We start from the raw sequence: 26,235 nt of genomic DNA on the forward strand, positions 1-26,235 counted from the left end.
TTTTACACGAAAATGGAAAGTGAAGGATCTTTTAGAGAATGGATTCTTAATTTCTTACTCAAAAAGTTCATAACGTCATGGATAAATTAATGTTAATTGAACAATTTGGGTTCTAATTTAGGTAATATGCACAAACAAATGACTTTAACTTTGAGATTAAACTATTGTAGCGTTGGCAACAACATGGTACATCACGCTATCCTCCAATCTTCTCGTGGAAATATTATATGAAGACCTATTGCGAGGACTACCTTCCTTGGAATAACCGGTTTTTGAATTAATTTGTGAGTCGATTCACCTCAATTCGATTGAATTTTGAGATGAGTCAGTATTAATCTAGTTAAAATTTTCTTTTTTTTTTTCCTCTTCTATTCATAATAGAAACCCAGTTGAGTTACATGGTGTACTTAACTTGCCCTTTAAAAAACATAGAATACAAATGACTCTACTCGCTGGACAATGAGTCGTCTCAGGTTTTCACTTAAAACAACATAGTGATCAACTTAACAAAGGGGCTGTAGTATTACCAAACCATTACAATTAATATAGCTTCACATGGTAATTAAGTGATTTTATTTTAATAAAATCACAAAATATAAAATAAGATTTTGTCACTGTCACATCTAATCACTTATGATGCTAACTTGTAATAAAATCATGTATAGTATGAATTCATGGGATATAATAGTGCAATAATATTACCACTAAAAAATAAAAGCATGCAAGAGAGCTCACACCAAGATTAATATTTAATATTTAATAGAAAATGTCATCTTCAATGTGTTCATCGTCTTTTGATTAAAACCCAAAAAAAATGGGTCGGTGTTTAAAAACCTCTATTGGAATTGTTGTCTCCTCTTTTTCATTTTTTCTGATTTTACTACGATGTAAAACGTACGAAAAGGAAAACTTTCTTTTCTTTAGAATTTATTCTTGACTCAAGTGTGGAGATCGAATTCTTAATAAATGTAGAGGTCATTGTATAAAATGTGTTGGATCCACAAGACCATTTTAATTGATAGGTCCCATCTCGAAGATAATTATTTGACGTATAGGGATATTAGCATGTACATATCAACATGTCTCGACATCTATCATTATATAATAATCTTTGAATCTTAGGTTCCATTGGTAGTCATTCCCACATCGTCCTCATGACCATTTTAGAAGGCCATGGTGTATGATAAATTCATGAGATACAAAGGAAGATTGTAGACCGTTGGATGGTCATTGAGATTGGTGATTTGTAAATCTTAATGCATTATCAACTATTTGGGTATAGAGGTCTATTGTAAAAAATATTACATTTTAGGTGGGAATAAAGGCCCTTTTTCTTGGGTCAAAAAGTGGTTGATCCAGAACTAATCCAATAAGATATCGGATCAGATCCTTATTGGAATCAAAATCATTGATCTAGAAATGAGGTTATCGGATAAAGAATGGATTGGATTTCGATTTTGATCTGATCCAATGATAGTCCTAGATGATCAATATGATCAATGATTTCTAAACACTTGATTCAAGTACTTTTCCACGAGTATACACAAGCATGTTCATTGAATCAAGAGGAAAAGTTCTCTAATACAAAAATAATAAAGTCTCATTCTAAAGATTTAGAATCAACTATAGTAACCTTAGTCCTCCACTCCATTCGGTTTGAGGGCAAATAAAAACCGAACCAAATTGCCATAAAATCAAATCAACCCGAACCGAACTAAGGTAGGTTTGATTTGGTTCTATGGGTTGCTAATATCTTAAAAATCTAATTGAATCAACATATTTGTAATAATAATAAATAAATATGAATATGAAGTCTCATTAATGAGTCATTAATCTATCCATCAATTTTTTTTTAATATTATTTTAATAATTATTTTTAATATTAATTTATTCAATTAAAAAAAATAGTCAATGGTTTTTTTCATTAATAAAAGAAGATCATTAATTCATCCATCCAAAAAATGTCATTAATCTATCTATATATATATATTTATATATATATATATATATATATATATATATATATATATATATATATATATATATATATATATATATATATAAATATATATATATATATAAAGACAATCAATTTATCAAGAGAAAATATATATAATTTATTAAATAGATTAATATTATTTATTTATAATTTTATTAATATAAGGAATCGAATTAAAGTTCATTATAAATTGAACCAAACCAATTCAAAGCTCTCAATTTGAATCGGACCAAATTGCACTCTTTGTATTTTTGGAAAAAAACAAATTTTTTTAGAGAAAATTCGATACAAAAATCAGATCCCAAAGTGTATTTAATGCACTTTAACAAAATTCAAAAAATAATAAAATTGAAGATTTTCGTTGAAATTCATGTTGTGATTAAATCTCAACTTCTCTTTACAGACGAGATAAAGACCAACATATGGAGAGATATAGACGCCCGATTTTGTTTTATAGATAAAATTGACATAAAAATCCTTGATTTTTCTTGACGTTGATGCCAATTACTATGACAATGATGACGAGGGGTATTAAAAAAAAAAAAAAAAAGACTACGGTAAAGAAGAGTTATTTGAAATATTCACAAAAACTTAAGAGACCATGTTCTCAGCTTCTAAAGTTCAGTCAAGAAAGAAGGCTTTAACAAAATTTTGTGATAGTGCCTGCAAAGTCACGCCCACAAATTCATATTTGTGTGCTCGTCACGTTATACGCCAAAAGTGTCAACTTTAAATATCCTGCTTTTCTATAATATCTTCCTCAAACACCCCTGCATCTTTAAACAATACACCCGATACAGCGAAGTGGTTGTTCGTCAAGAACCAATGACGTTAAAGTTAGACTATCTTGACTAACTTAGTAACGTTTTAAATCTTACTAAGACCTTTGAGATTTTTATTTATTATTATTATAAAAAAATCATTATTTTTTATCATTGAATCTTAATTTTAGAAACGGTGATAATCTAACTTACCCATGTGACATACTCAATTGACAATCATGTGACATGTTCAAGAATAATAGATCTTCAATAGGGGAGTTGATTGAGTATGCCAATTGGATAAGTCAGACTATAACGATTCTTAATTTTAAAATTTGACAATTTTGAGATTCATTAATCATCCAATTTCAACATCTTAGATCAAACTTAAATTAATTTATTTATTTTTGAATCTGAATTTTTTCATGAAATCTAAAATGATATTTTGTTGATCGTCAATCAAATAATCTATGCGGACAAAGCAATACCATCCTTATTTGAAATCTTACAAGATTAGTAAGGAAATCATGTTTAATGAATAGTGACACTTTTCAGGTGGACGCACATGTGGACCAACAGTAGATATATAAATAATAATAATAATAATAATAATAAAAAGCATTCCACGTGGCATTTGGAGGTTAGTGCATTTATAATGTACTCCTCTACTATAAAACAGCAGATAACTTTCCCGAAACGAAGGCACGAAGCAGATCGGCATCTTTCCTTCTTTCTTTGCAGTTTGCCCCCTCTCGTCGATCGATCCATTAAAAAAAAAAAAAAAATTCAGGATTCAGATACAATGGTCAAACAGCGGTGACAGGAATGGCTATCTTGATCTCACCAACCATAACTACTGCGAGCAGTTCCGTAATTTTTCGTTTGACGCATCATCAGTGATCTTCCTTTCCACGTCTCTCCTCTTAACGTCCTCCCGGGAGGACATCTAACAACTAACTCCTTACCTCTTCGGTTCGAGCTTCTGTAATGGGACCGACGAGAGAAGTCGAACCTGAGTCGACTCATTCCTGAAACATGCTCTGCTTCTGAGCCGAATCATTGCAGCTGGGTTGGGATGAGAGGGAGCTTAATTAACCGTAGGATTCTTCAGAGATTCCGTCAGCTCGGAATCTCCACCGTTGGATCTGTTAGGATCAAAATGGTTCTCTTCTGCTGTATCGTGTTCGTGCTCTTCATTATAGCTGGTCGCGCAGCATCATTTATGGGATGGAGACACCACCAATCCTCTTTTCATGGATTCTCACCTCCCAGGTTTGAGGGAATCTTGTTTATTTGAAATATTTAGGAATTTAGATCAGATATAATTTGTTTTTTGTTTTTCCTTTTTAAGATTTTTGAATAATTTTTTAAATTGATTGTAGTGCAATTGCTGGAAAATTTTCCATTTGGAAACCCTAGATCTTGGATCTTGGAAATTTTCTTGGAAAAGTGGATACTCAGAGATGAAAATTTGTTTTTTTTTTTGACACTTATTTATGTGGATTGGATTAGCTTCAATTAGTTCCTGAATCTGTTTATAGGAATCTGAAACTGTTTTCATATTTATGTGGATTGGATTAGCTTCAATTAGTTCTTGAATCTGTTTATAGGATTCTGAAACTGTTTTCATATTTATGTGGATTGGATTCGACCTCATAGTCTTCATTGGGAAGCAAATTTCGATCAAAATCTAGATTCTAGAGTGTGAAAGGAAACAAATTTATGTAAGAATGTTCTTCTAATTGATGGAACAATCACTATTGCCAAGATCACATCCTTAGTTTTTCCAAGATCCCGGCATGTAGACAATAATAGACTAGAGAAGCTTTGACGAGGAAGCTAATTTGTAAGTCCAAATTGCAGTTTTTAGGCAATGAGTAGAGATTTCCAAGTTTCTTGGCTTCCTAGTAGTATGGGATTAGAGCTTAGCGTTCTGCGAAGAGGGTTGATTCGTTCCAAGTTTGATGGTTTCTTGGTAACATAGTGATGCCGTTGTAAAAGGTCTCTTTTGAGTTATGATTTTGATGGTTCAAACAATGGTTAGCAAGTGTACAAGATTTTCAAAAGGCTATTAGGTAAAAAGATGGCCAAGGAGGGATACGTTGAGGCTCTTGGAAGATGTATGGCTTTGGGAAAGTGAGCTAAATGTTGACTAGCTTTGATGCTTTTTTCAAGGTTTGCTACCCTTAAAGATTTTTTTGGAGAAGTTTGGAGGTCAAATAATTCAAAGTTATAGGTCTTTTATGACTTAGTGCCGGTTATGGATTATACATAATTCATCTTACGTGTGTGCTTTTATGTATGGAAGCCAATGGAAAATTCAATTAATTTGTTTGCCATAAACTAGCTAGTGTTTTTCATAGCCTCTTCACTTTCTACCGACTACACTGCACTTTTTATGTATCCTTTATTTAAAAAAGAAAAAAAAAATAGATGAGTGAATTTTTGCGAATTGGTAGCCTAAGGGGTCATAATCCTTTTAAAATGTTCTTGAACACATTTTACTATGGAGTTCGAAAAGAAAGAAATCGAAAAGCTTGACAAAGGAATGCATTTACTTCTTAGGGTTCATAACTGACCTCAGGGGACAGACTAGTTGGAAAATATTCTTTTTTGCCTTCTATGGAGTTTGGAAGGAAAGAAATAGTTGCATCTATTTACAAAAACAAAAGCTTGACAAAGCTAGAATTAGATTTACCTAAGTGGAACTTTATATTGAAGAATTTTTAGAACACAAGGTTTTCAAACTTTGAAATGGGTGGAACTCCACTCTTTATGAAATCTATGTCAGAAGTAACTTAGAAGTTGGGAGAAGTAAAATCAACTCTAGCAGTTGTTCTCTAGGCAATTCTGATCTGTGTGGGAGCAATAAAAGATACAGGACCTTAGCAATGTCGTTCTATCCCATCTATGTAAAAGATTTTAATGAGACAGATGATTGCGCACTTGGGAAAGGATTGAATATTTTTCATTAATTTAACATAAAATGATTCAATTATATTGGTCTATTGGTGTTCTATGAGATTATGAAGTACTTGGAAGTTGGAACTCACCAATATTATCAAATTATCAGTGGCTGTAACGATGATCATGAGAGTGTAAATATATAATTCTCCTTTGTAAATACATGATTATCAGACAGTGTAAATATACAATTTTGTATGTTGGGAACACTATCCCTAATTCTCTTTCCAATTTTCTTAAATAAAATGTCTTTAATAATCTAAAGAAGAGGTACTGGATTTGAACTAATAAACACTATTTTTTTAATTTAAATTACTTGCATCAATATAGTGGTTTTTGAATAAAAAAAATCAGTGAAAGGTTGGTTGGAAGCCATGACTATACTTATCTTCACAGAAAAAGAGGGTAGATTTTAGTTAGTTTTATGTGTTTATAGGACACTAATTCGTGCTTCTCATTCTTAGTAGCCAATTTAATCTTTGTATGCAGGAAAGGATACACCATCTTGATTAACACATGGAAGAGATATGATCTTTTGAAGCAGTCGATTTCTCATTATACTTCATGTGCCGGGCTTGATTCTATACATATTGTGTGGAGTGAACCAGATCCCCCATCAGATTCTCTTCAACGCTTCTTACTACACACTGTACTGTCAAACTCTAGAGATGGTAGAGCCATTGAGCTGAAGTTTGACTTGAATAAGGAAGACAGTTTGAATAACAGATTCAAGGAAACTAAGGATTTGAAGACAGATGCAATCTTTTCGATTGATGACGATGTTATATTTCCTTGCACTTCAGTAGAGTTCGCTTTTAGTGTTTGGCAGAGTGCCAGTGATACCATGGTGGGATTTGTTCCCCGTATTCATTGGGTGGATCAATCGGTATGCCTTTTTTTGTCTATTTCTTTTAAATTTTCCTGTTGCTTCATAACATTTTATTTGTTTGTACCTTTTCATTTTATTTGGTCATCACCATTCATAGTTTTATCCAGATTCATATACCCCTGTGTATAGTTCATGTATCAGTTAAAAGTAAGAATAGTGGTACCATATACAACAGTCTTGCAAATAAAGTATCATTGCCTAAACACCAATGCCCTTGTGGGCAGTGGTGGAGTCAGGATTTTTTTTTGAATATGGTTAACTGACTGGTAAGGTTGAAGAGTTTGAATATGACGGGTTGTGGGAGAAAATTCAAGGGTTTTTTGGCTAGAGGTTGAAGAAAAGGGCTTTTTTAATTTTATTATTTTTATATATATTTAAATAAATAAAAAAAAAAGCAATTTTCATTAGTCTATGAGAGTCAAGGGGGCAATGCCATCAGTTTAAAAACATATATAGGTTTGTCTAAAATATTCACCAAAATGCCTACATGCCCCTAGACCCTGGTCTTCTCAAATGGACTAATGCAAATTGACCTCAATACCATTATCTTCAACCTGAAACCAAAAATCCTTTGATTTCTCTTCCCAAAACTATCATCTTCAACCTCTTGGGTAAATTTAGTCTTCAACCTTAATATTTATCTACTTCAACCTACACATTTTCAAAGTAGAAGATGATGAGATTTTTTTATACAAAATTATATGATTTTCTACAACGGGGTATTGCGAGGTTCAGAATGATGGATTGAAGATGAGGTTGAATAGACTAAAATTAATTCACTATATAGGTTGAAGATCTTGAAAATGACTGGTTTTAGGAAGAAAAATTAAGGATTTTTGGTAATAGGTTGAAAATAAAAGTATTTAGGTTATTTCTTGTTAGTCTAGAAAAGAAGAACAAGGTCAAAGGGGCGTGTCATCAGTTTGAAAACACAGGGGAGCAACAAGGTCAAAGGGGGACATGTCATCCGTTTGAAAACATAAGGGGGTATCTCATTTATTCACCATAATGTGGAGGGGTGTCTAAAAAATTGAGCTCCGCCCTTGCCTGCGTGCCTCTCTTTGTCAGCCACATTTAGCTTGTTCTCTGGATAATTATGATTTGTATTTACATGGCATTATTTTGGGTCTTCCTCATTTTCACGTAGAATGTGTAACCTTAGTTGGATCTGTTATATGGAGTTTATGTCTGTTTCACTTCACACCCTTCCTAATATTCAAGACTTGCTAAATGTTTCATTATTCAATGAAATTGATGTGAGTAGGGTCAAGCTACTATCCTGATGCCTGAAATTATACAAAGCAGTCTCTCCTAGTCAATGTAGACTGATGTATTGTAGAATAAGCAATTATTGACTCTATTGAATCAAATGAGGGATTCAAGTACAAATTTATGAGTGAAATCATAATTTTTGAACATCAGTATGAAGAATCTTTGTACCTGCTATCCTTTATATGGAGAAATATTAATTCGTGAAATGTTTTTATGCTAAATATGGCGAGCTCCATCTTTGCAGAAAGGCAGCATGGACCAATACTCTTATGGCGGCTGGTGGTCTGTTTGGTGGATGGGTACATACAGTATGGTGCTTTCGAAGGCTGCATTTTTCCACAAGAAATATCTTGATTTGTACACTCACCACATGCCATCATCTATACGAGATTATATAACCAAGAACAGGTTCTGATTCATCACAAATTTTATTTTCACTGTGAAATAGTTAGTGATTTTCTTCCTATTATTTGTCAACTAAGCTGCTTATGTTTAATACTCCACTAAATCTTGTAATCTATGTATCAGGAACTGTGAAGATATTGCAATGTCTTTCCTTGTTGCAAATTCAACAAATGCCCCTCCTATATGGGTGAAAGGTAAATGACTCAGATCCTTTGATTTCTATTCTCTACATATGATACCTGTCCTAATTTGTATTTTTTGTTATTAAAAAAAAGTTGCCTTCTCATTCTCTGGATGTGTTGCCATATTTTCCATGGTCAATGGTCATTAAAAAGAATCTGACATGTTTTATTGGTTTGGGTCATCTGCTTGGGTTGATTTTGTTAATGGTAAATTATGAAGGCTGGACCTGTTGAACAGGGGATTCTGTCTCCATTCACTAGTGGCTCCTAAATTAGTTTCCTCTTATTAGAAGATATCCAAGGAAAAGATAGTAAATTTCAGTTTCAATGTCTATTTGGGTCAGTCTGGAAATGTACATATTTGGATAGTGGGAAATTAATATGATTTTTATGGCAATGGTGGAAATTTTCATTAAAATGATAGAAAATGATAAAACAAACATGAAAACGCATTTCTAAATCATGAAATTACAATGAACAACCCCATGGCCAATTGAGTGTGAAAATGAAGATTTATAGCATTTCTCTACATACCCGTGCCAAAAATGAAATATTTGGATTATTGCGGCAGTTTTATTCAATTTTCATGAAAATGATGAAATATTGAGGGAATTTTCAATGAAATGGTAGGAAATGAGAAAGTAAGTATGAGAACACATTGCCTGTCTCGTAAAGGAATGTAGGGTTTAGACCCATAGCCCAGTTCTTGACACATTGCAAAGGAACTTTGAGGTTGTGGGTTCAAGTCCAGCTTACCCATGAGAAAAAAAGAAGTATGAGAACACATTTGTAAGTCTTGAAACTACAATAAATAATCATATGAAGTGTGAAAATATGATCAATATCATTCTGTTACATCCTAGTGCATGTGTACAAGAGCTTGTCAACAACAATCGTTTCGTATTAACTATAGACACCTTAATATGTAAAATACATAGTTAAATGAATGAAATAATTTATTACATATTTTTAATTTTTTAAATGTATTCAAATAACTTACCATTACATCCACAGCTAAATAGAACTTGAACGGTTATGTGCCTGCTTATATATCTGTGTTAGTGTGCCTAGAATGCCACAAAACAAAATGATGTATAGGAACTTAACCAATCATAATGTGAGCATGGAGCCCGAGACTAGTGATGTATGCATTGAAATAAATAAGAAACAATCAAGAAAGCAGGGAACCACAAAATTTATATGGTTTATCTTTGCCTACGTCCACGGCAGTTGGTGGACAGTCCCTTTTGCCACCAAGGACACAGTTTTCCCCTAGGGACGATAATTACAAAATTGGATAAAAAAGTTGACCCTAAAATTCAGGTCGGAGGCTACGCTCAGGTGGGTGGATGTACAGTCCTTTTGCCAGCAAAATACAAGTTATAAACATAACACATAATTCATTCCTATTAATGAATGTTTTATTTTAAAAAAACTAAATAATTTTTTAAAGACAATATTTCGGTTAGAATATTTTGTCACCGAAATATTTTTATCTGAATCTTGCATTTCATACCTGAAAATTTATTAATTTGTTTGGAAGGTATTTGTTCTTTCAAATGTTTCACAAAATGAACAGTGATTTCCAATGTAATATGTACAAAAGTAACTATTGGTTAAATTTCTAGTCAAGTCACATGGAATTGAGGATTTTCAACATATTTCAATATGTACCTTACATCTCCATATTTTGTAAATAACTTGATAGATTCTTAAGTGAACATGACTCAGGTGCTTTGCCTAGATCACTTGGGAAGAAAGCACCCTTCATTCTTTAACTGACAGACTTTGATTTAGGTGGGCTATCTGAATGACCACCAAAGACTAGTTCTACCTGAATGAGTCCTGAACCAAACATGTGCCGAAGCTGGAAATCTAATATCTAAATTTAAAAGGACCTTAAGCCTGTTAAAGAATGAACTTATAATGTTCAGGAGGCTAAATGTATGTTTCCCACTTTTCATTGTAGGTAAGATTTTCGAGATTGGCTCAACTGGAATCAGTAGCTTAGGAGGTCACAGTGATCGAAGATCACAATGTGTTAACAAGTTTGTTGCAGAGTTCAAGCGCATGCCTCTGGTATCAACTTCTGTGAAGGCTGTTGATAGCCGCAACATCTGGTTTTGGTGATGTTGGATTTTCTACACTTATTTATATGGTTTCTTTCACTCCCTTTCTATGATTTAACCGAGCTATTCCATTCTTATCTATCGCCAACTTGTATCATACCCGGAGTTCTATTCAATCTTTCATATTATTTGTGTTGCTTAGTTTTAGCTAGTCTAGCATTGTTGAGATCAATAACTTTATTGTACTTCAACATTGTAATCCCCACTACACCCTCAATTATAATAGGAGATGTATGGGTAGTGTGCATTTTCATCTTAGATATCTTTTAATAAGAATGCTCATTGTTTCAGAATTATACCTTACTTATTTTAGCAGATTTTTTTTTAGCACCCAGCTTCACTATCATGAGTTCTAAGTGTATGATAGAATAGTTTATTGATGATTCTTTGATTGATTGTCACATGAACCCTAATAGAGTATTTATAGATATTACATCAATCAAGATATAGAAAGTAGAATAATATGGAGATGCTAATTATCAAAGTGTAACTGTATAGAAATACTAAGTGTAACTGTAATTGTGTCGGTCTCATTTCTAGGTCTTAGAGTTCTAAATTTGGTCTCTGACAAGCATTATCAGGTTGTTCAGCTTCAGCCAAGCACGAGTAGGGGAAAGGCGAATCAATTGCCTGGCCAAAAAAATGTTATAGTCCTCGATCCAATGGGTATTGGCATTCATTGCTTATAATTAATAGAATTATTAGTTGTTTTACGAAGGCAATTGGCATTTTTACAAATGAGAGTAGACAAATATTTGGAATTAGTTGTCTTTCTCCCTGATGTCATTGTGCCTGTATCTAATGGTTTCATGTCGATTGAGATGGTTGTGCCCTTACTTATTGGGCGGCCCCCAAACATAGAGATAAGATCCAACTGGCTCAAGTTCTGTTGCCCTGAACTCATCCCAAGGATGTTCAGTGATGTTAATCCAATGGTGGGAAGTTTCTACATAGAGTACCACTCCTGTTTTGAAATACCGCTCTTGAAAAATCATAAAATTATTCAATTTCTAATTTTTGAAGAGGTTCACGATTTCTAAATTTTGGAATGAAGGTAAAACCAACACAAAGGTTCGGCTCAATAGTAAAACTAGAGACGGGTTTGCTTGCTATAGAGAAATTTGTTTGAAACTGGGTGGTATCTTGACTTGCTTAATTGTACATTAGGAAACTTTGGTGAAGTCGGGATGGACTAGTCCCATTCCCAAGATTTGTCAGGGTACACTGTGTTATATCAGGGCTGTGCAATCATAAATTGTCCATCTAATTGTTTTTCCTCTTGAAATACCCACATTAAAAAATGACCTTATTCGTGTCACGTAGCATAACATGTGGCAAGTTTTTAGATAAAATTTCCATTCTTATTCTGTGTGCGCGCTAAATGATTGGGTGTGGTATCAGAATGTTCAACATTCTGTGGTAGCTACCTATAGCAATGGTCATTTTTTTAAATCTAATTTTCTGACGTTCCCATTGTCAGCTTAATCCTAAACCCGGCTCAATGACTATACCTTGAATAATTGAGGGAATATATCAAATATGCTGCGTCGTCCAAAGTATTTCCTTATCATATTTTATCTTACAATAATATTTTCAAAATCATCTCAAATGTATAAATGGATGTGCAATCGAAAGCAAGAAACCCAGACTTGGGTCTTTTTTTTTTTTTTTTCTTCCTTTCTTTTGAGGACACTCCCTACAAATATAAATTTAAAAATCTAAACGATTGCTCATTTGATCTTCAAAAAAAAAAAAAAAGTTATACGATGGGACAGCTGTGATAGATTATAAAAATGATTAATATATCTCTTCCAAATAAACAATTCTTCTTTCCTACATGTTGCTCTCACGGTCTTGCTATGAAATTGTCTTCAAGTCCACTGGTTGACCACAACCTTGTGGGCTGTTATATTGGGCCGTGATCTCCTGTTGTAACCCATTTAATGGACAGAACACTTACGGGCTTAGCCCACAAAATGATGAAAATGTGTACTTCATAATGTTTAATGAACTTGTTTTGGTCCATTCCATCATAGTATTCTTGGATTTTGCCGCATGCATTACATTGAATACTCATGAATATTTCGCCCAACCCTCACAAATGCCAATACATAGATCTTGTTGTGCCACCAAAACAAAAAATAAAAATAAAAAAATGCTCAAATGTGTGGAAATAAATCATGAATCTAGTTATTCCTTCACATGTTGTGTTCTCATAAAACGTTTTGAATATAAACGGTTTAAAGAAAGTTTTTTTCCTTCCTTGCCGAAACCTACTCTACTGGAGCTTTTCAATAAGGTATGGTTTGTTGCATTTCAATAAAAAATGAATCGGTTGCAAATTTTGAAAGTTGACGGTCAATCTAATCTGATACCAAATCTGGTTATGTGTGGTAACTATCTTTCATGTTTTTCACCAAGAAAGAAAGCATCATACTTCTTGCAAATAGATATCTTTCTTAAGTGAGTCTTAAGGTCTGTTCTTTACAGAAGTCAGCTCCAGTTCTAGAAGTTGGCTATTGGAAGAAGTAGAAGCCCAGAGTTTGAAAAGCCACATCCAACATAAGCTTGTTCGTTACAGACGCACATAAGTCAGAAATTGATATTCGTTTGATAACTTTTTATTATTGGATTCTGGTAAAATTACCAAAATACCTTTAATGTTGATAATGCACTCATAATGCACAAAAAATGAGCAGAATACTATAATAAAATATATAATTACACTAAATATAAATACAATAAATTTATATTAAAAAATTCTAAAAATAATTATTTTTAATTTAATAAATTTATAAATTTTATAATTCTATTGAAATTTTGATAGCATATCCTCTTAAAAATGAACATATGATAAATAAAATAACTACATAATACACAATCCAACATCTACATAAATATGAAGATTGTTTTGGTAATAAAGTAGTGATGATGAATTGCTTTTGATCTTGGTAGTAAAGATGAAGGGTATTTTGGTAATTCCATTTTATATTTTAAGATTATGCTTAATTGGAAATTTGATTAAAGATGAAGGGTATTTTGTTAATTCTTTTTTATTTTTAAGGTTAAGTTTAGTTGAAAATTTGATTAAGATGAAAGGTATTTTGGTAATTCCTTTTTTTTTTAAAGGTTAAGTCTAGTTAAAATTTTGATTAAAGATGAATGATATTTTAACAAAAATGAAGGGTATTTTAGTAGTTGGCAAAGATGACGGATATTTTGGAAGATGAAATATATTTTGGTAAAGATGAAGGGTATTTTGGTAATTCCCATTTATTTTTTAAGGTTAAGATTGATTGAAAATTTGATTAAAGATGAAGGGTATTTTGGTAAAAATGAAAGGTATTTTGATAAAGATGAAGGGTATTTTAGTAATCTCATTTCATTTTTTAAAGTTAAGTTTGGTTGAAAATTTGATTAAAGATGAAATGTATTTTGGTAACTACATTTGAACCGTTTTACGTTTTTAGCTTCCTACAAAAATCATTTGAAGAAGTCCTTCTTGAGCGACTTCTTGTAGGAGCTACTTTTGGACTCAATTGAAATTCACTAGAATAAAAAAAAGCCCAAATGAACATTATTTATTTGATTTTTTTGGCTTAAAAGCAAAAAAAATCGACTCCTAAAACTAAAAAAAACAGGGCCCTAATGTCTTCATTCCGATTTAAGGTAATTTGTTAAAAGTAGATTTGAATTGTATGAGATATGAATTTTAAACCGAGATAATTTTAATTTGTCCCTTCTATTGAGCTTAAATGATTATAATATTTTTTGCCATACCTTGGGTAATCATTGATTTTCAAAAGGTATTATTTAAAGGGTCGCGTTCCTAAGACTCACATTGCGACTCACATCGCGACTCACCATTTCAGCCGTTCGATATTCGTTAAATCTACGGTCTAGATCGCGACCCATTTTTAAAACGATAAAATTTCGTTATTTACAACTACCTCCCCGATTACAAAATAAAAAATAAAAACTAAAAACGAAATTTCAGCCTCAACTGAAACTTCGTCTTCTTCGCAAATTTCAAACGAAATTTCAGCCAAAATCTGAGAGAAATCTTCTTGTGTTCATCGCGATTGAACGAAATTTCAGATCGACCGACTTGCTTGCTAAAAAAAATCGAAAGAAACGAAGACAAAAGAAAATCAAAACGAACGAAAACTCGTCTTCTTCGTTTCTGCCCTCTCTTCTCTTTCTCTTTACAGCGCTTCTTCCTCATCTCTATTCCCTCTCTCTCTCTCTCTCTCTCTCTCTCTCTCTCTAGAACAGACGATGACTCACACAAACGAAGAGCTCGACAGAAACCCTAAGGTAACAAATCACAAACCCTTGTTTTTTAATTTTTTTTGCACTTTTATTTGTTTAATATTTTTTTTTTGCTGAGTATCTCCATCTCCATCTTCGTCTTCTTCTTCTTCTTCGGTTTTTAGTGTGTTGTTGGGTGGTGACTTACATTTAAGATTTCTTGAAAAGCCCACAGATGTTAACAGTGTGTCAATTTGAAGTAGTGGTACCTAGTTTATAGTCTAGGTTAATGTTTATACTCGTTTTTCGATCTTTATTGTTTATGATTCAAGATCTAGTTCTTAAACAGAAATGGAATTTGCAAATCTAGTTTTGGATCGGTAATCCTGTGTAGTTCTGATCTAAATCAGTATTGAAACGTTTGTGCTACAACAATAATTAAGAGATTTTTAATTAGCTACAATGGCTTTTTTTTTTTTTTTAATAAGTAAAATATCATTTCAATAAGGTCGTCAAGAAGACTGGCAAAAGAAACAATACAGAGAAAATGAAATAAGGGGATTCAAGACAACAAATTTGCTCCCACCTAACTAGGAACTCCTAAAAAATTATACACCAAAAAAATAGTATACCTAACATAGTTAGAAGAATGTCTTCTTTTGCTCCTAAGCTTATTAATGATTTAATGATCAATTAATTTTTTGGTCACATTCCTTTTTTGTTTCAAATTGTAATTGGGCTTTAATCTTGTCTCAGTGAGCTTGGAAATGTTGTTTTATCTGGTCAACTGTTTCCACAACTTATTCATCTTAGAAATTTGCAGTACTTGTAAGTCCTTTTTCTGCAATGAATTTTTTTGATCTATTGGTTGTCTTTGTAGAACTGTGATTGTTATTTTGCACATGCTTTGGCCAAAATGCAGTTCTAACATCTTTACTCATGTCACAATCAAGCACCCATACCTATATCCATGCAACTTAGCACAACATGTTGTCATCCATTCTCTTTATTCTTATAGATAATATTTAATAAGAAGTTTTATGGAAAAACAGAAATAGTAGTTTTTCTGGTTTCTTAAATGAGTGGTTCTTGAGACCATGAGATTGAGGCACGTGTCAATCTCCTTCCTCCTCCATTCCGTTGTCATGGGAGTTATACACCAGTTTTGTTATCATGGGTGTGATATCCATCATATTGTTTGATGCGCCACCATATTTTTGCCGCAATGGACACCTGATTCACCTTGCCTAGAATGCCCCCCTTCCAAATCAGCTCAGAATTACAAAGGTTGGTCAGTCTGGCAGCCTTGTGAGTTCAGCAACCTATCTAACTTGCAATGGCTTTGGGTCAAAGTACCCAATCCAACTTGAAACACCTCTCCGTTTGTGTCTTGTCCATCCTATATCTTGTTGAGAGGTGTAGTCTAGCTTGGTTCATTACTTTGTCAAGTTTCAAGGCTCATCTAGCTAACCTTTTCATTGTTGTGGGATATGGAAATAGTAGCTAGTTAGAGTTATTGTGGCCGTAGAGGTGTAGTGAGGGGTAATTTTGGTTGAGTTACCAAATCATGGAGTTGACCTATATTGTGGAGCAATGCTAATAGAATCTCAATTACATTTTAAATCAGTTTATCTACCAATAATTGAACTTAATATCGAAATCGAGCAAACGACCTAAAGATGGACAAATACTTATATAATTCTATAAAGAAATGTGTGCCCACCACACCACACAAACGACTTAGAGATAATTCTATTTTATTATCTGCTTTGAGTTTTGTGGGGTCTCAATATGATAATTGAGAGAAGCTCTTTGTGCATTGTTCTTAAAATCATGTTTCCTTAATGGTTATTATCAAGGGAAACAGCCCATTCGAGGAGTTCCGACTATTATTTTGTTTGGTTCGCTTGGTTCGGGTTCTCTGAAGTTGTTTGGTTCGGGTTACTGATGTTCGTGGGGAATGGTAAGAAGCTGCATATCCATATAGTTAACCATGTTATGGAACTATGCTTTACTAAGACCTACCAGCAACGGGAAATAATTTTATGTCTCTTGAGCCCATTTGAAACATCCTTTTGCTCTGCCTGAAGGTTGATATTCTTTGTTTCGCTTTAAATAAATGTATTAAGGTTGCTTCTTTTTTTTTACCGCTAAACACTACTGAAGAGCTTCTTTGAAGAGAAATTGATTCTCTACTTTCCCTAGTTGAGTTCAGTTTTCAGGTATTATTATTGCATTCTTCTTTCTCTTTACTGCCTTTTCATTTCTGTTTAACACCATTAAGTTGATTTGTAGAGATGTGAGTCGATATGATTGTTGTCCGAACGATAGTAAACTGATTCTCTGGTTCTGTAAACTGGTAGTCACCTTATTATCTATAGTAACATGTTGAAAGAGGAAAAAAAATATTTTGTATTTAAATCCTTTCTTCACTTCAAGGATGTAGATAGTGCAGTATAATAAAGTGGCCTAGTGTTTTCATCTGTTATGTTATGGCCTTCTATATAGGTCAATAAACTCAATTTGAAACAGACATAAATCAGTGTCGTGGCTTGGCTTATATTGCACACAAGAAGAGTCAATGAAGATCTGACAAAGAGATCAGGCTAATAAACCTTCGGTGCATGAATTGCAAGTTCTTCCAACAATTTCATCAATTGTTTATCTTCATTGCCTTTCAGAATTGGCATTGTTGAAGGCCTCATGACCACTGTCCACGCCATCAATGGTTGGTTTCTTAGATTATAGCTTTATATTTCTTGAAAGTTTGTATTGGTTGTTGATGTTGGAAAATATGAATTAGTTTTGTGTTCTTCCACTATGGGTTATTATTTGGTAAGGAGGGAATGTGATTGGTTTGAAGATTGAAGATCTGATGAGGTTTTGATGAATGGATATGTAGATAGTGAGGGTTGGTTTGTTGTATTAATTACTGATTTCACTGTCAATCAGAATAGGTTTTAATATTTCCAACGTCACTTACTAGAAATAGGCCAAATCTGGGCTTGATTGGAAGTTCTTATATCGGTATGTGCAGACATTGTCCTTTTTGTTTTAGATAACACATACTTTTTACTTCTGTTTACTTTACTATTGGAGGAAGTTTTTTTTGCTTTAACTCTAAATCTGTAGCGTTTACAGCTTTTGTCTTCATCGAGTTTCTATATTTGAATTCCTGTGGGATGCTCATCCTGCAATTGAATGGCACTAATATTGAATTTCATTTCTGCAGAAAGGAGGTCCGTACTTAGCCATATATCTCTGGGCATTTATGTTTGTTCTGTCCATTGTGATGATGACACTATATCTGATTCTAATAGCTCCTCTTTTCAACAAGTTCACCACAGTGAAGAGGCATTAGCTAAGGCTGAGGAGTCCATTTCTATTCAAAGGTCATTCGAAGCTTTTTTCCTCAATCCATTAAACTCATCTTAAACACAATTAAAGGTCTATCTCACTATGTCTCTTTTTAAGTGGTGAATTTGAGATCTGTTATATTGTTTGATGGGAAATATAGGGATTGAATTCTTGGAATTTAGGCCTTCTGAGGTTTCTGCATCAGTGGCAATGTAGCTATCCATGAGCTTTGCTGCTAAGATTGCAACCAAGTTTGAGTTCGCAAGAAAGGAGAATTTTGATCTACCCATGAGCTTTGCTGCTAAGATTGCAACCAAGTCAAAGCAGAACTTGAGGAAAGCAATCATGGCACTTGAAGCATGCAAATCACACAAGTAAGAACTGCAAGAGAAGATATGTGAATTTCCAATTTTGTTTTTCCCCTTACTTGAGTTGAAATAACCAATGTAGCTATCCTTCTGTTGATGAGCAACCAATTCCGCTAGGCTGGGAAGAGGTGCTGACGGAACTTGCTGCTGAGATTCTAGCTGATCCATCACCCAAAAGGTTAGCTTCTGACTCAACGTAAAAAAATTATTATGGAGGAAAAGTTAGACACAGGTTGCATCTTGTTTCATCAAACATGTAGAAAAGGTAATAAACTTGATGAATCCAAAATAATCATCTTTTTCTCTTTAATGTCAGGTGAGGATAGGTTCTCAACTTTCCAAAGAAGGGATATAAGGAGTTCCATGGATTGGGTGGGGAACGAGTGGGTCGATATCAAAGCTTACTGTCGCCAAGGGGACTAAGTCTGGTGGCTCTGCAATATCAGACCGTGAAGTTCTCAGCAATAAAAAAATTGATGAAGTTGTAGGGGTTTTAAACTTTTGTAAATATGATAGAGAGATGATAGGCTTTTTAGGGGGTTGATGCATGTTTATTCTGACATGAGATACTTGGCATCTGTGTTGCAATTACAGATGTGTGGTAGTTCAAGCTTTTCCTATATCAGCTTAGAACCATAGTTGGAGCGTTTTCCATTAAGTCCAAACTTCCATTTGTGTTGTACTTATATTCTTTAGGCCGTGAAGTCATTGTCTAAAATGTTTCTCATTTGTGATTTATGTATCGTCATGGTTAAACTAATCAGCTTGTTTGTATTTTGTACTTTGGAATTCAGTTGATATTAATGGTCATGTTGAGTGGATCATAAATCTGAAGCAAGTCAGGTGCAAGGGTAACTAAAGGTGAACATTGGATCAAGTTCAATGTGGTCTGAGTTGTAATTCTCTCATCTTTTTTGTTTGTTGAGAAAGTGACCCATTCAATAACATACAAAACCCATGTCCTTCAATAGAAATGCCATCATTTTCTTCCCTTTTATTTTCTATATGTTCATCACCATCATCTCTTACTTCAAAGAGAAGCACAGTTAATAACGTGAACTAAGCAAGAAATTGAACATTCTCATACCAGCACATAATTAGTATTCCGAGGATTGGGATTGTTAGTTTTTGACGATTTTGTAGTTAATTTTGCTGAGGATTGGGATTGTTAGTTTTGTCTCTTTTTTTTAAATAAAATTTTGCTTATATTAAAAAATTGTTACTCCTAAAAGAAGATAAAAGTATGAAAATTCAAAGAAGAGAAGAGTATGAAAGAAGGAAAGAGAGGAACTGGGTTGAATCTAATTTGAGTTCATTAGAGCAACTCCAACTAAACTTGAAAACTCTAAATTTAGAGATGGAATTTTATTTTGAAGACTGGGGCTTTATATCACTGAGCACAACTTCATATATAGAGTCCAGAGATATTTTTAAAACCCTTGGCTCCATAAACTTATCAGATTTCTTATTGTATCTTTTTTTCCCTTTAGAGACGTGAATGGTTTGGAGTTCAAAAGTGGTTTTGAAGGCTTCAAAATGAAGATGCACCAATTTCAAGAGTTGCTCTTAGATCAATTATGTCAGACACTACATATGCGAAGTTGCATTTACTAATCATATTAAGGGCAAGTTTATTAGACAATAATAGGACCAAGCATGATTAATTAATTTGAATTTTTGACAATCAAGAAAAAAATGAATTTGACGATCCCTTAGATAAGTTAAAAAAGAGTATGGTTCATGAATTTTGCAATAGTACCAATTAGAAGATAAAACAAAAAAAGATAAATAATATCAGTGAAAAGTGCTTTAACCCATAAACATATTGAGGAACTTCAATTTTTCTTTTCTACAATAACCACCCTCCTTGAATCTCAAGTAGTGCTTGAATCTCCTATGGAGTCGGTCTTGCTCTTCTTCTTCCTCGAGGCAAAGCTGCTAGGTCCAATTTCTATGGACATGCGCTTTGTTCTGCAGATCAAAACATTCGTGAGGGGAGAACATGGGCATATGACGTAAAAAATTGGGAAAGCAAGACAGAATGGAAACACATACCGCATACTAAGCTCTGCAGACTCCTCACCATTCTCTTCATCTGCTCCATCTGATCATTAAAAACAAATCAAAGATTAAATCACTTTATCTATAACATGACCATAAAATATGACTTGCTTTCCATCTCAAAATAAAAAATATCTTGAGAACTCGGTATTCTAAAAATGGACTTGTGCACATGCGTAATGAGTCATGCTTAAGGCAAGTGAGTTGGCCCCAACAACTGCATATATCAAGTCAATAGTTCTTGTTTTGCGAGCCACCTTGGCCTCCTTTATCCTTCCTTTATCAATAAAATTTTTATATTTGTAAAAAGAAAAAAATTCAAGTTGATGGTCGTTCATTCGCCATTACATCGTAGGGAATGAGAGAAGCAAGAACCATCAAGGGGTTGGTGAGATGGCGAGGACCATGCCTCAAGAACCAAATCTCCTGAGTTCGATTACCCCACCAGTCATCATGTCCAAGACTCCTTATTTATCAATATGCATTGTGCAAAAAGACAAATATGCCCTTTAATCAAAAACTGTTGAGAGCCAGGGTATACACAAAATGAACATACAAAAATGTTGCCATCCTAATTAAATTAGGTCATGGTGACACCTGATAGGCACCCTGTATCCATGGGTTTAGCTAACAGTTAGTTTCTAAGGAAAGCCTAAATAGGCACCCCATATCCATGGAAAATTATTACATCACAACAGTTTGTAGGAAGGCTTACAGCGAGAGAGAGAGAGAGAGAGTGCCAAGAGATAGGATAAGATACCTAGTTGGGCATATTTGTGGTACCCATATGTCAAGCCATATTGTACCATCTACACAAATATGATCTCCAAAACATACAAATTTTGACATGTTATTGTAGTTTATTCAATAAAAGGTTGTTTTGTCCATTTTGTCCTTTTGATAAAAAATTTGAAGCTGGGAAAATAAAAATGGAGGAATTGGGGAATTCAAACGAAGAAAAATGTATTTAGAAAAGTCGATGTACATTACAATCATATAAACAATATTTAAGTAATAGTTATTTATCAAAATAAGCAATAGCACCAAACATTAAAGCAAACCGTGCAACCATCTTGACTTGCCTTCTCCTACAATAGGCAAGCAGACATGAAGCTAGTTTCTTTTGAAAGAAGGAGCATACACAAACAAGAAAGCAAGCAAGAAGGCGATAGGAATTCAAATCTCCTCTTCAGTCATCATACACTAGAGCGAAGACTCTCTCTTGCTCTAGAAAATAGTTGAAACAATTTTTTTTAGAAATCAAATATTCTTTTCATTAAGTGTGTTGGCATGTGTCAATATCCAACATGGAAAATTATTGTAAATGGAGTCCCCTTCTTACATAGGATATAAGCATTTTATATAATTCGTAATCGCTAATTGTATAACAATAGATAGTATATGTTATTGAGAAGCAAAAGTCTATTGTCAAAAATAAAAATGAAATAGTGATTTCTCTCCCTAATCATGTTAAGGACCAAGTTTTAAAAACTCAGAAAATTTTCATAAACAAAAAGCATTAACACCCTTACCTATTTTGTCGTCATCATCAGATTCCTGCCCTGAATCCGTACCAGAACCCCATCGATCTTGCCCATCATCGAAGTCCCAACGGCTCCCCATAGGAGGAATCCAGAAGTCAAGTTCTTCTAAATCACCACTATTATCCAGGGGCTTAGTTTTTTTCGAATCATCTTTCTCAACATGATTCTTTCGATCCTTTTTCTTACCATTACCACTCATCTTTGACAACTTGCGTGGTTTATCTTCCTCCTTTTCTAGTACAGTTCCATTTGACGTTAACTTTTCAGCTTCCTTTTGTTCTGTTAAACAAATTTCAAATTTGAATGACAAACTAACATTGATATATGTAAATGTAATGGGTATTCTCCAAATTTAAAGAAGAAAAAAATATACTTTTTTTTTACAAACCACTTCATGTATTATTGAGGATTTAGGTGCACTGTGAAGCAATGAAATTCACAATGCAGGATAAAATCATTATGAGAATAATAAAGGGCATTTCAAAATTATTGAATTTCGTCGTCGATACAAATTAAAATATGGGTAAGAATCAGATTAACAGAGTGGGTGATACTAACCTAATTTATTGAGAAATCTTTTCCCATTTATGTGCTTCCATATATGTTCCTCAGATTTGTTGACTGTATCTCCTGTTAGCATACATACTAACTTCGACCCAACAACACACTAAAAACCGAAGAAGAAGAAGAAGACGAAGATGGAGATACTCAGCAAAAAAAAAATAATTATTAAACAAATAAAAGTGCAAAAAAAATTAAAAAACAAGGGTTTGTGATTTGTTACCTTAGGGTTTCTGTCGAGCTCTTCGTTTGTGTGAGTCGTTGTCTGTTCTAGAGAGAGAGAGAGAGAGAGAGAGAGAGAGAGAGAGAGAAAGGGAATAGAGATGAGGAAGAAGCGCTGTAAAGAGAAAGAGAAGAGAGGGCAGAAACGAAGAAGACGAGTTTTCGTTCGTTTTGATTTTCTTTCGTCTTCGTTTCTTTCGATTTTGTTTAGCAAGCAAGTCGGTCGATCTGAAATTTCGTTCAATCGCGATGAACACAAGAAGATTTCTCTCAGATTTTGGCTGAAATTTCGTTTGAAATTTGCGAAGAAGACGAAGTTTCAGCTGAGGCTGAAATTTCGTTTTTAGTTTTTATTTTTTATTTTGTAATCGGGGAGGTAGTTGTAAATAACGAAATTTCATCGTTTTAAAAATGGGTCGCGATCTGGACCGTAGATTTAACGAATATCGAACGGCTGAAATGGTGAGTCGCTATGTGAGTCGCAATATGAGTCTTAGGAACGCGACCCTTATTTAAATTAATTAGTTTTCAAAGATTATCCTTCATCATTGAGACCCAGATGAGGACCCAAATCATGAATCAAATGCTGGGTCATGGGCTCCATATCAAAAAATTAAACACATATAATGGTCCAAAATTAAGCACAATTGGACCGGTCATGGCCCAATCCCAACCATCAGCCCCTTCTTAGGTCTTTGGGTCTTCTATAACTTCAATTTTTGAGCCGTGAGAATCTGACTTAGGCAAGTGGCATACTCAATCGACACCCTAATGTGATAGGTTCGGATATCGTAAATCTGCTATCTTAGGGATACAAAATTGTACTTTTTATGGGGAACCATAGTTCTGTATCCCAAGGAGAGCAGATCTACTGTTGCCGAGCTTGTCATGCCAAGTGGGTAAGTCAGATTATCACCATTCTTAATTTTTCTCTTTTTCTTTTCCTTCTTTAGTTTCATTATGATGTAGAGAACTTTCTAGAATTTTGATACCTAAAGCAAAATAGAGAAAATGTAAAAGAGAAGTTAGTGCTAACGTGAAACACAAGAAGGGTAGTTTCTTGAGTTGCTGTGATCCCACGCATGTAATCTTTTTAATACCTCTCTTCAAAATAAAATATATCTTGCTGCTTTATTCGATAATGTCCATTTTCTACCAATATTATAAGGCTCGTCTATCCTCATATGCAAGTGGGGATACTTGTGCAGCTCATTACGGGTAATCTCGTAGCTACTGTAGTCCTTGATTTTATTTTTTTCAAAAGAATTGTCCATGCATTTTAATAATAAATATTACAATAACGTGCATGAACAAGTTGATTGACTGATTGATTGATGAGGATTTTATTCTTTACTGTTCTATACTCTTTTTGTTTTTTAATTAATACTTTATTTCTCTTTTTCATTCAAGGAGATTGATCTCAATGTGGTGCTGTTTTGCTTCCATCCTCACTTTAGTTTGATAATTGTTAATTATTAATTTTTAAAATATTTATAGAATAGTGATCAACTTTTGACGAATTTATGATTCCGGCTTACTGTTCATTTTAATTATCAAAATAGGAACGATAACAAATTCTAAGTCCCATTCTTGAGGTGACTTGTGATGGTACTTTCTTCAATTCATTCTTGATGTACCCGACATTGATGATAGTTTATTCCTATGGGTCTACCCTGATGTTGATCTTGATCATTCTTATTTTTGTTCATTACACACACACGCACACACAAAAGCAATGTGTCACTCCTTAGGGGTTGCCTAAGTCAAGAAGATCATTGTTTGAGTAAAATGAAAAATCACTACTCATCTTTAGAACAGTTAAGATGACCACTGGTCAAACGTTTTGACCAAGAGTTGGTTGTTGGATCATTAGTCAAATAGGTTTGATAACAGAGAGTTAGTACATAATTTCCATAAGCATTCCAACCACTAGTTTGATGGAGAAGGCCTCAACTGTGGGTTGAGGCTAGAAAAGTCCTTTGACCAACTATGAGTTTACTATCATTTTCTCAATAAAATTTTTGAGGTCTGATTTTGTAATTCAACCTGACAGGGTAACTCAAAAACTCACTGACGTGGTAGGTGCAAGAACCATTGATTTTTTTCCATTAAAATACACAACTGCACATGTTTTATGGGATATGCAATTATGTATCTTGAGGGAAAAATCTATGGTTCTTGCAGAGTACACATCAGGGATTAGTGGTTAATAGAGATGAAGATAGGTTCAACAGGATTTGAACCTAGGTCATTGGATCAACTCTTCTCAAGCCTTTGGCACTTGGCTAAGTGGCAGCTTCATCATTTCCTCAATTTACTATCCCTAATAGTATCAAATAAGAATAGTACCAAAGGCAACCTCTGGTTTTGGATTCCAAACTAAAAAGAAAAAATAGCTTTGGAGATTTCGCATGATCAGAGATTCATATGGACCATGAGGGGATTTAAAAAAAAAAAAAAAAAAATTACTTAAAGGACCTTGGCGAAGGGATTTCTTTCTAAATTGTCCTTAAGTTTTGATTTGTAGCTTGATAGTCCATTTTGTTAACCTTGTCTTAATGGTCCTCCCTGATCTCATCTCACTTTTTAAAGTTTTTGAGACACCCAAACTATCATTTTTTCTCATCGTCTTCACATACTTAGGTCTCCAATGACGATTGCAATAATTTCAGATGATTTGTGTAGACACCCCATTTTTACATCTGCCTAATTCGACAATTCGTCACCCGGTTACCGTGAATTCCTAATGATGATCGTAAAGAACTCGAAGACTTGTGAGTACTATCTCCGATTCCCTCTATTTTCAATCTTTTCATCTCCCCTACTCGTTACGACTCGACATAGAAATTTACGCACACATAGGATCGCTACACCTTACATTCGATTTAGCAAGCACGTACGCATAGGTTCGCTACACAGTTCGATAACCTAGAGACCTCGCTACGCTAGGAAAACATAACTTTGAAACTTAGAAATAATCACGTCGAAATTGAAGAAACCTCACGCTAAAATTCGTAAAAATCCGTAAAAATCAATAAAATGACGAAAATACCCATCATAAATTTCGGACCTCCGAAAGACCTCAAAAATACCTCCATTGCACTCAGAACATGATTGCGAGTCTAACGGGACCCAAACCGACGAAAACAGAGAAATTTAAGAAAAATCATAAAAATGACCAGAATGCTCCTTAACTTTCAAATTCAACATAAAGATCCCATCATTAGGAAAATGTAATAAAAACCAAAACCCAATTAAAAATTAACAATT

General features: G+C 33.7%; 3 protein-coding genes across 5 annotated transcripts; 2 read left to right on the forward strand and 1 right to left on the reverse strand.

Annotated features, from left to right (window-relative positions):
* Nucleotides 1-3,495: 3,495 nt before the first annotated feature.
* LOC147395575 (glycosylinositol phosphorylceramide mannosyl transferase 1-like) lies at nucleotides 3,496-10,894 on the forward strand. The gene is made up of 5 exons (XM_086450991.1): nucleotides 3,496-4,032; nucleotides 6,214-6,610; nucleotides 8,130-8,293; nucleotides 8,414-8,484; nucleotides 10,442-10,894. Exons 1-5 carry the CDS (start codon nucleotides 3,836-3,838, stop codon nucleotides 10,600-10,602), a joined length of 990 nt encoding a protein of 329 aa, XP_086307117.1. The 5' UTR covers nucleotides 3,496-3,835; the 3' UTR covers nucleotides 10,603-10,894.
* A 3,700-nt stretch (nucleotides 10,895-14,594) lies between these two features.
* LOC147395576 (replication factor C subunit 3-like) lies at nucleotides 14,595-19,415 on the forward strand. Of its 3 annotated transcripts, none has more exons than XR_015180761.1 (5): nucleotides 14,595-14,918; nucleotides 15,609-15,680; nucleotides 18,085-18,244; nucleotides 18,370-18,755; nucleotides 18,894-19,415. XR_015180761.1 is itself a non-coding variant. In XM_086451307.1 (5 exons), the coding sequence occupies exons 3-5, from the start codon at nucleotides 18,432-18,434 to the stop codon at nucleotides 18,895-18,897; spliced, it is 252 nt and encodes an 83-aa protein (XP_086307433.1). In that variant the 5' UTR covers nucleotides 14,596-14,918; nucleotides 18,085-18,244; nucleotides 18,370-18,431; the 3' UTR covers nucleotides 18,898-19,415. The 3 variants fall into 3 exon arrangements, 1 of the variants encoding a protein (XP_086307433.1); XM_086451307.1 differs by lacking the exon at nucleotides 15,609-15,680 and having other exon boundaries at nucleotides 14,596-14,918; nucleotides 18,370-18,583; nucleotides 18,660-18,755; XR_015180762.1 differs by lacking the exons at nucleotides 14,595-14,918; nucleotides 15,609-15,680 and adding an exon at nucleotides 15,696-16,815.
* A 924-nt stretch (nucleotides 19,416-20,339) lies between these two features.
* On the reverse strand, nucleotides 20,340-23,103 carry LOC147395577 (uncharacterized). The gene is made up of 5 exons (XM_086451306.1): nucleotides 22,967-23,103; nucleotides 22,741-22,849; nucleotides 22,171-22,461; nucleotides 20,633-20,681; nucleotides 20,340-20,548 (listed from the first exon to the last, which is right to left on the reverse strand). The coding sequence occupies exons 2-5, from the start codon at nucleotides 22,820-22,822 to the stop codon at nucleotides 20,452-20,454; spliced, it is 519 nt and encodes a 172-aa protein (XP_086307432.1). The 5' UTR covers nucleotides 22,823-22,849; nucleotides 22,967-23,103; the 3' UTR covers nucleotides 20,340-20,451.
* Between the last annotated feature and the right edge of the window lie 3,132 nt (nucleotides 23,104-26,235).

The sequence above is a fragment of the Akebia trifoliata genome, chromosome 8 (genome assembly GCF_017979445.1).
Source record: "Akebia trifoliata isolate Shusen 1 chromosome 8, ASM1797944v1, whole genome shotgun sequence".
NCBI lineage: Eukaryota > Viridiplantae > Streptophyta > Magnoliopsida > Ranunculales > Lardizabalaceae > Akebia > Akebia trifoliata.

Excerpts from the sequence above, each read along its gene's own strand:
- LOC147395576 (XM_086451307.1), top strand. The coding sequence starts at position 18,432 with ATGAGCTTTGCTGCTAAGATTGCAACCAAGTTTGAGTTCGCAAGAAAG. Across the intron at positions 18,584-18,659 it reads GAAGCATGCAAATCACACAA|CTATCCTTCTGTTGATGAGC; the intron begins GTAAGAACTGCA and ends TAACCAATGTAG.
- LOC147395575 (XM_086450991.1), top strand. The coding sequence starts at position 3,836 with ATGAGAGGGAGCTTAATTAACCGTAGGATTCTTCAGAGATTCCGTCAG. Across the intron at positions 4,033-6,213 it reads CATGGATTCTCACCTCCCAG|GAAAGGATACACCATCTTGA; the intron begins GTTTGAGGGAAT and ends CTTTGTATGCAG. Across the intron at positions 6,611-8,129 it reads TTCATTGGGTGGATCAATCG|AAAGGCAGCATGGACCAATA; the intron begins GTATGCCTTTTT and ends CCATCTTTGCAG.
- LOC147395577 (XM_086451306.1), bottom strand. The coding sequence starts at position 22,822 with ATGCTAACAGGAGATACAGTCAACAAATCTGAGGAACATATATGGAAG. Across the intron at positions 20,682-22,170 it reads TGATGATGACGACAAAATAG|ATGGAGCAGATGAAGAGAAT; the intron begins GTAAGGGTGTTA and ends TTTAATGATCAG. Across the intron at positions 20,549-20,632 it reads TCTGCAGAGCTTAGTATGCG|AACAAAGCGCATGTCCATAG; the intron begins GTATGTGTTTCC and ends TTTGATCTGCAG.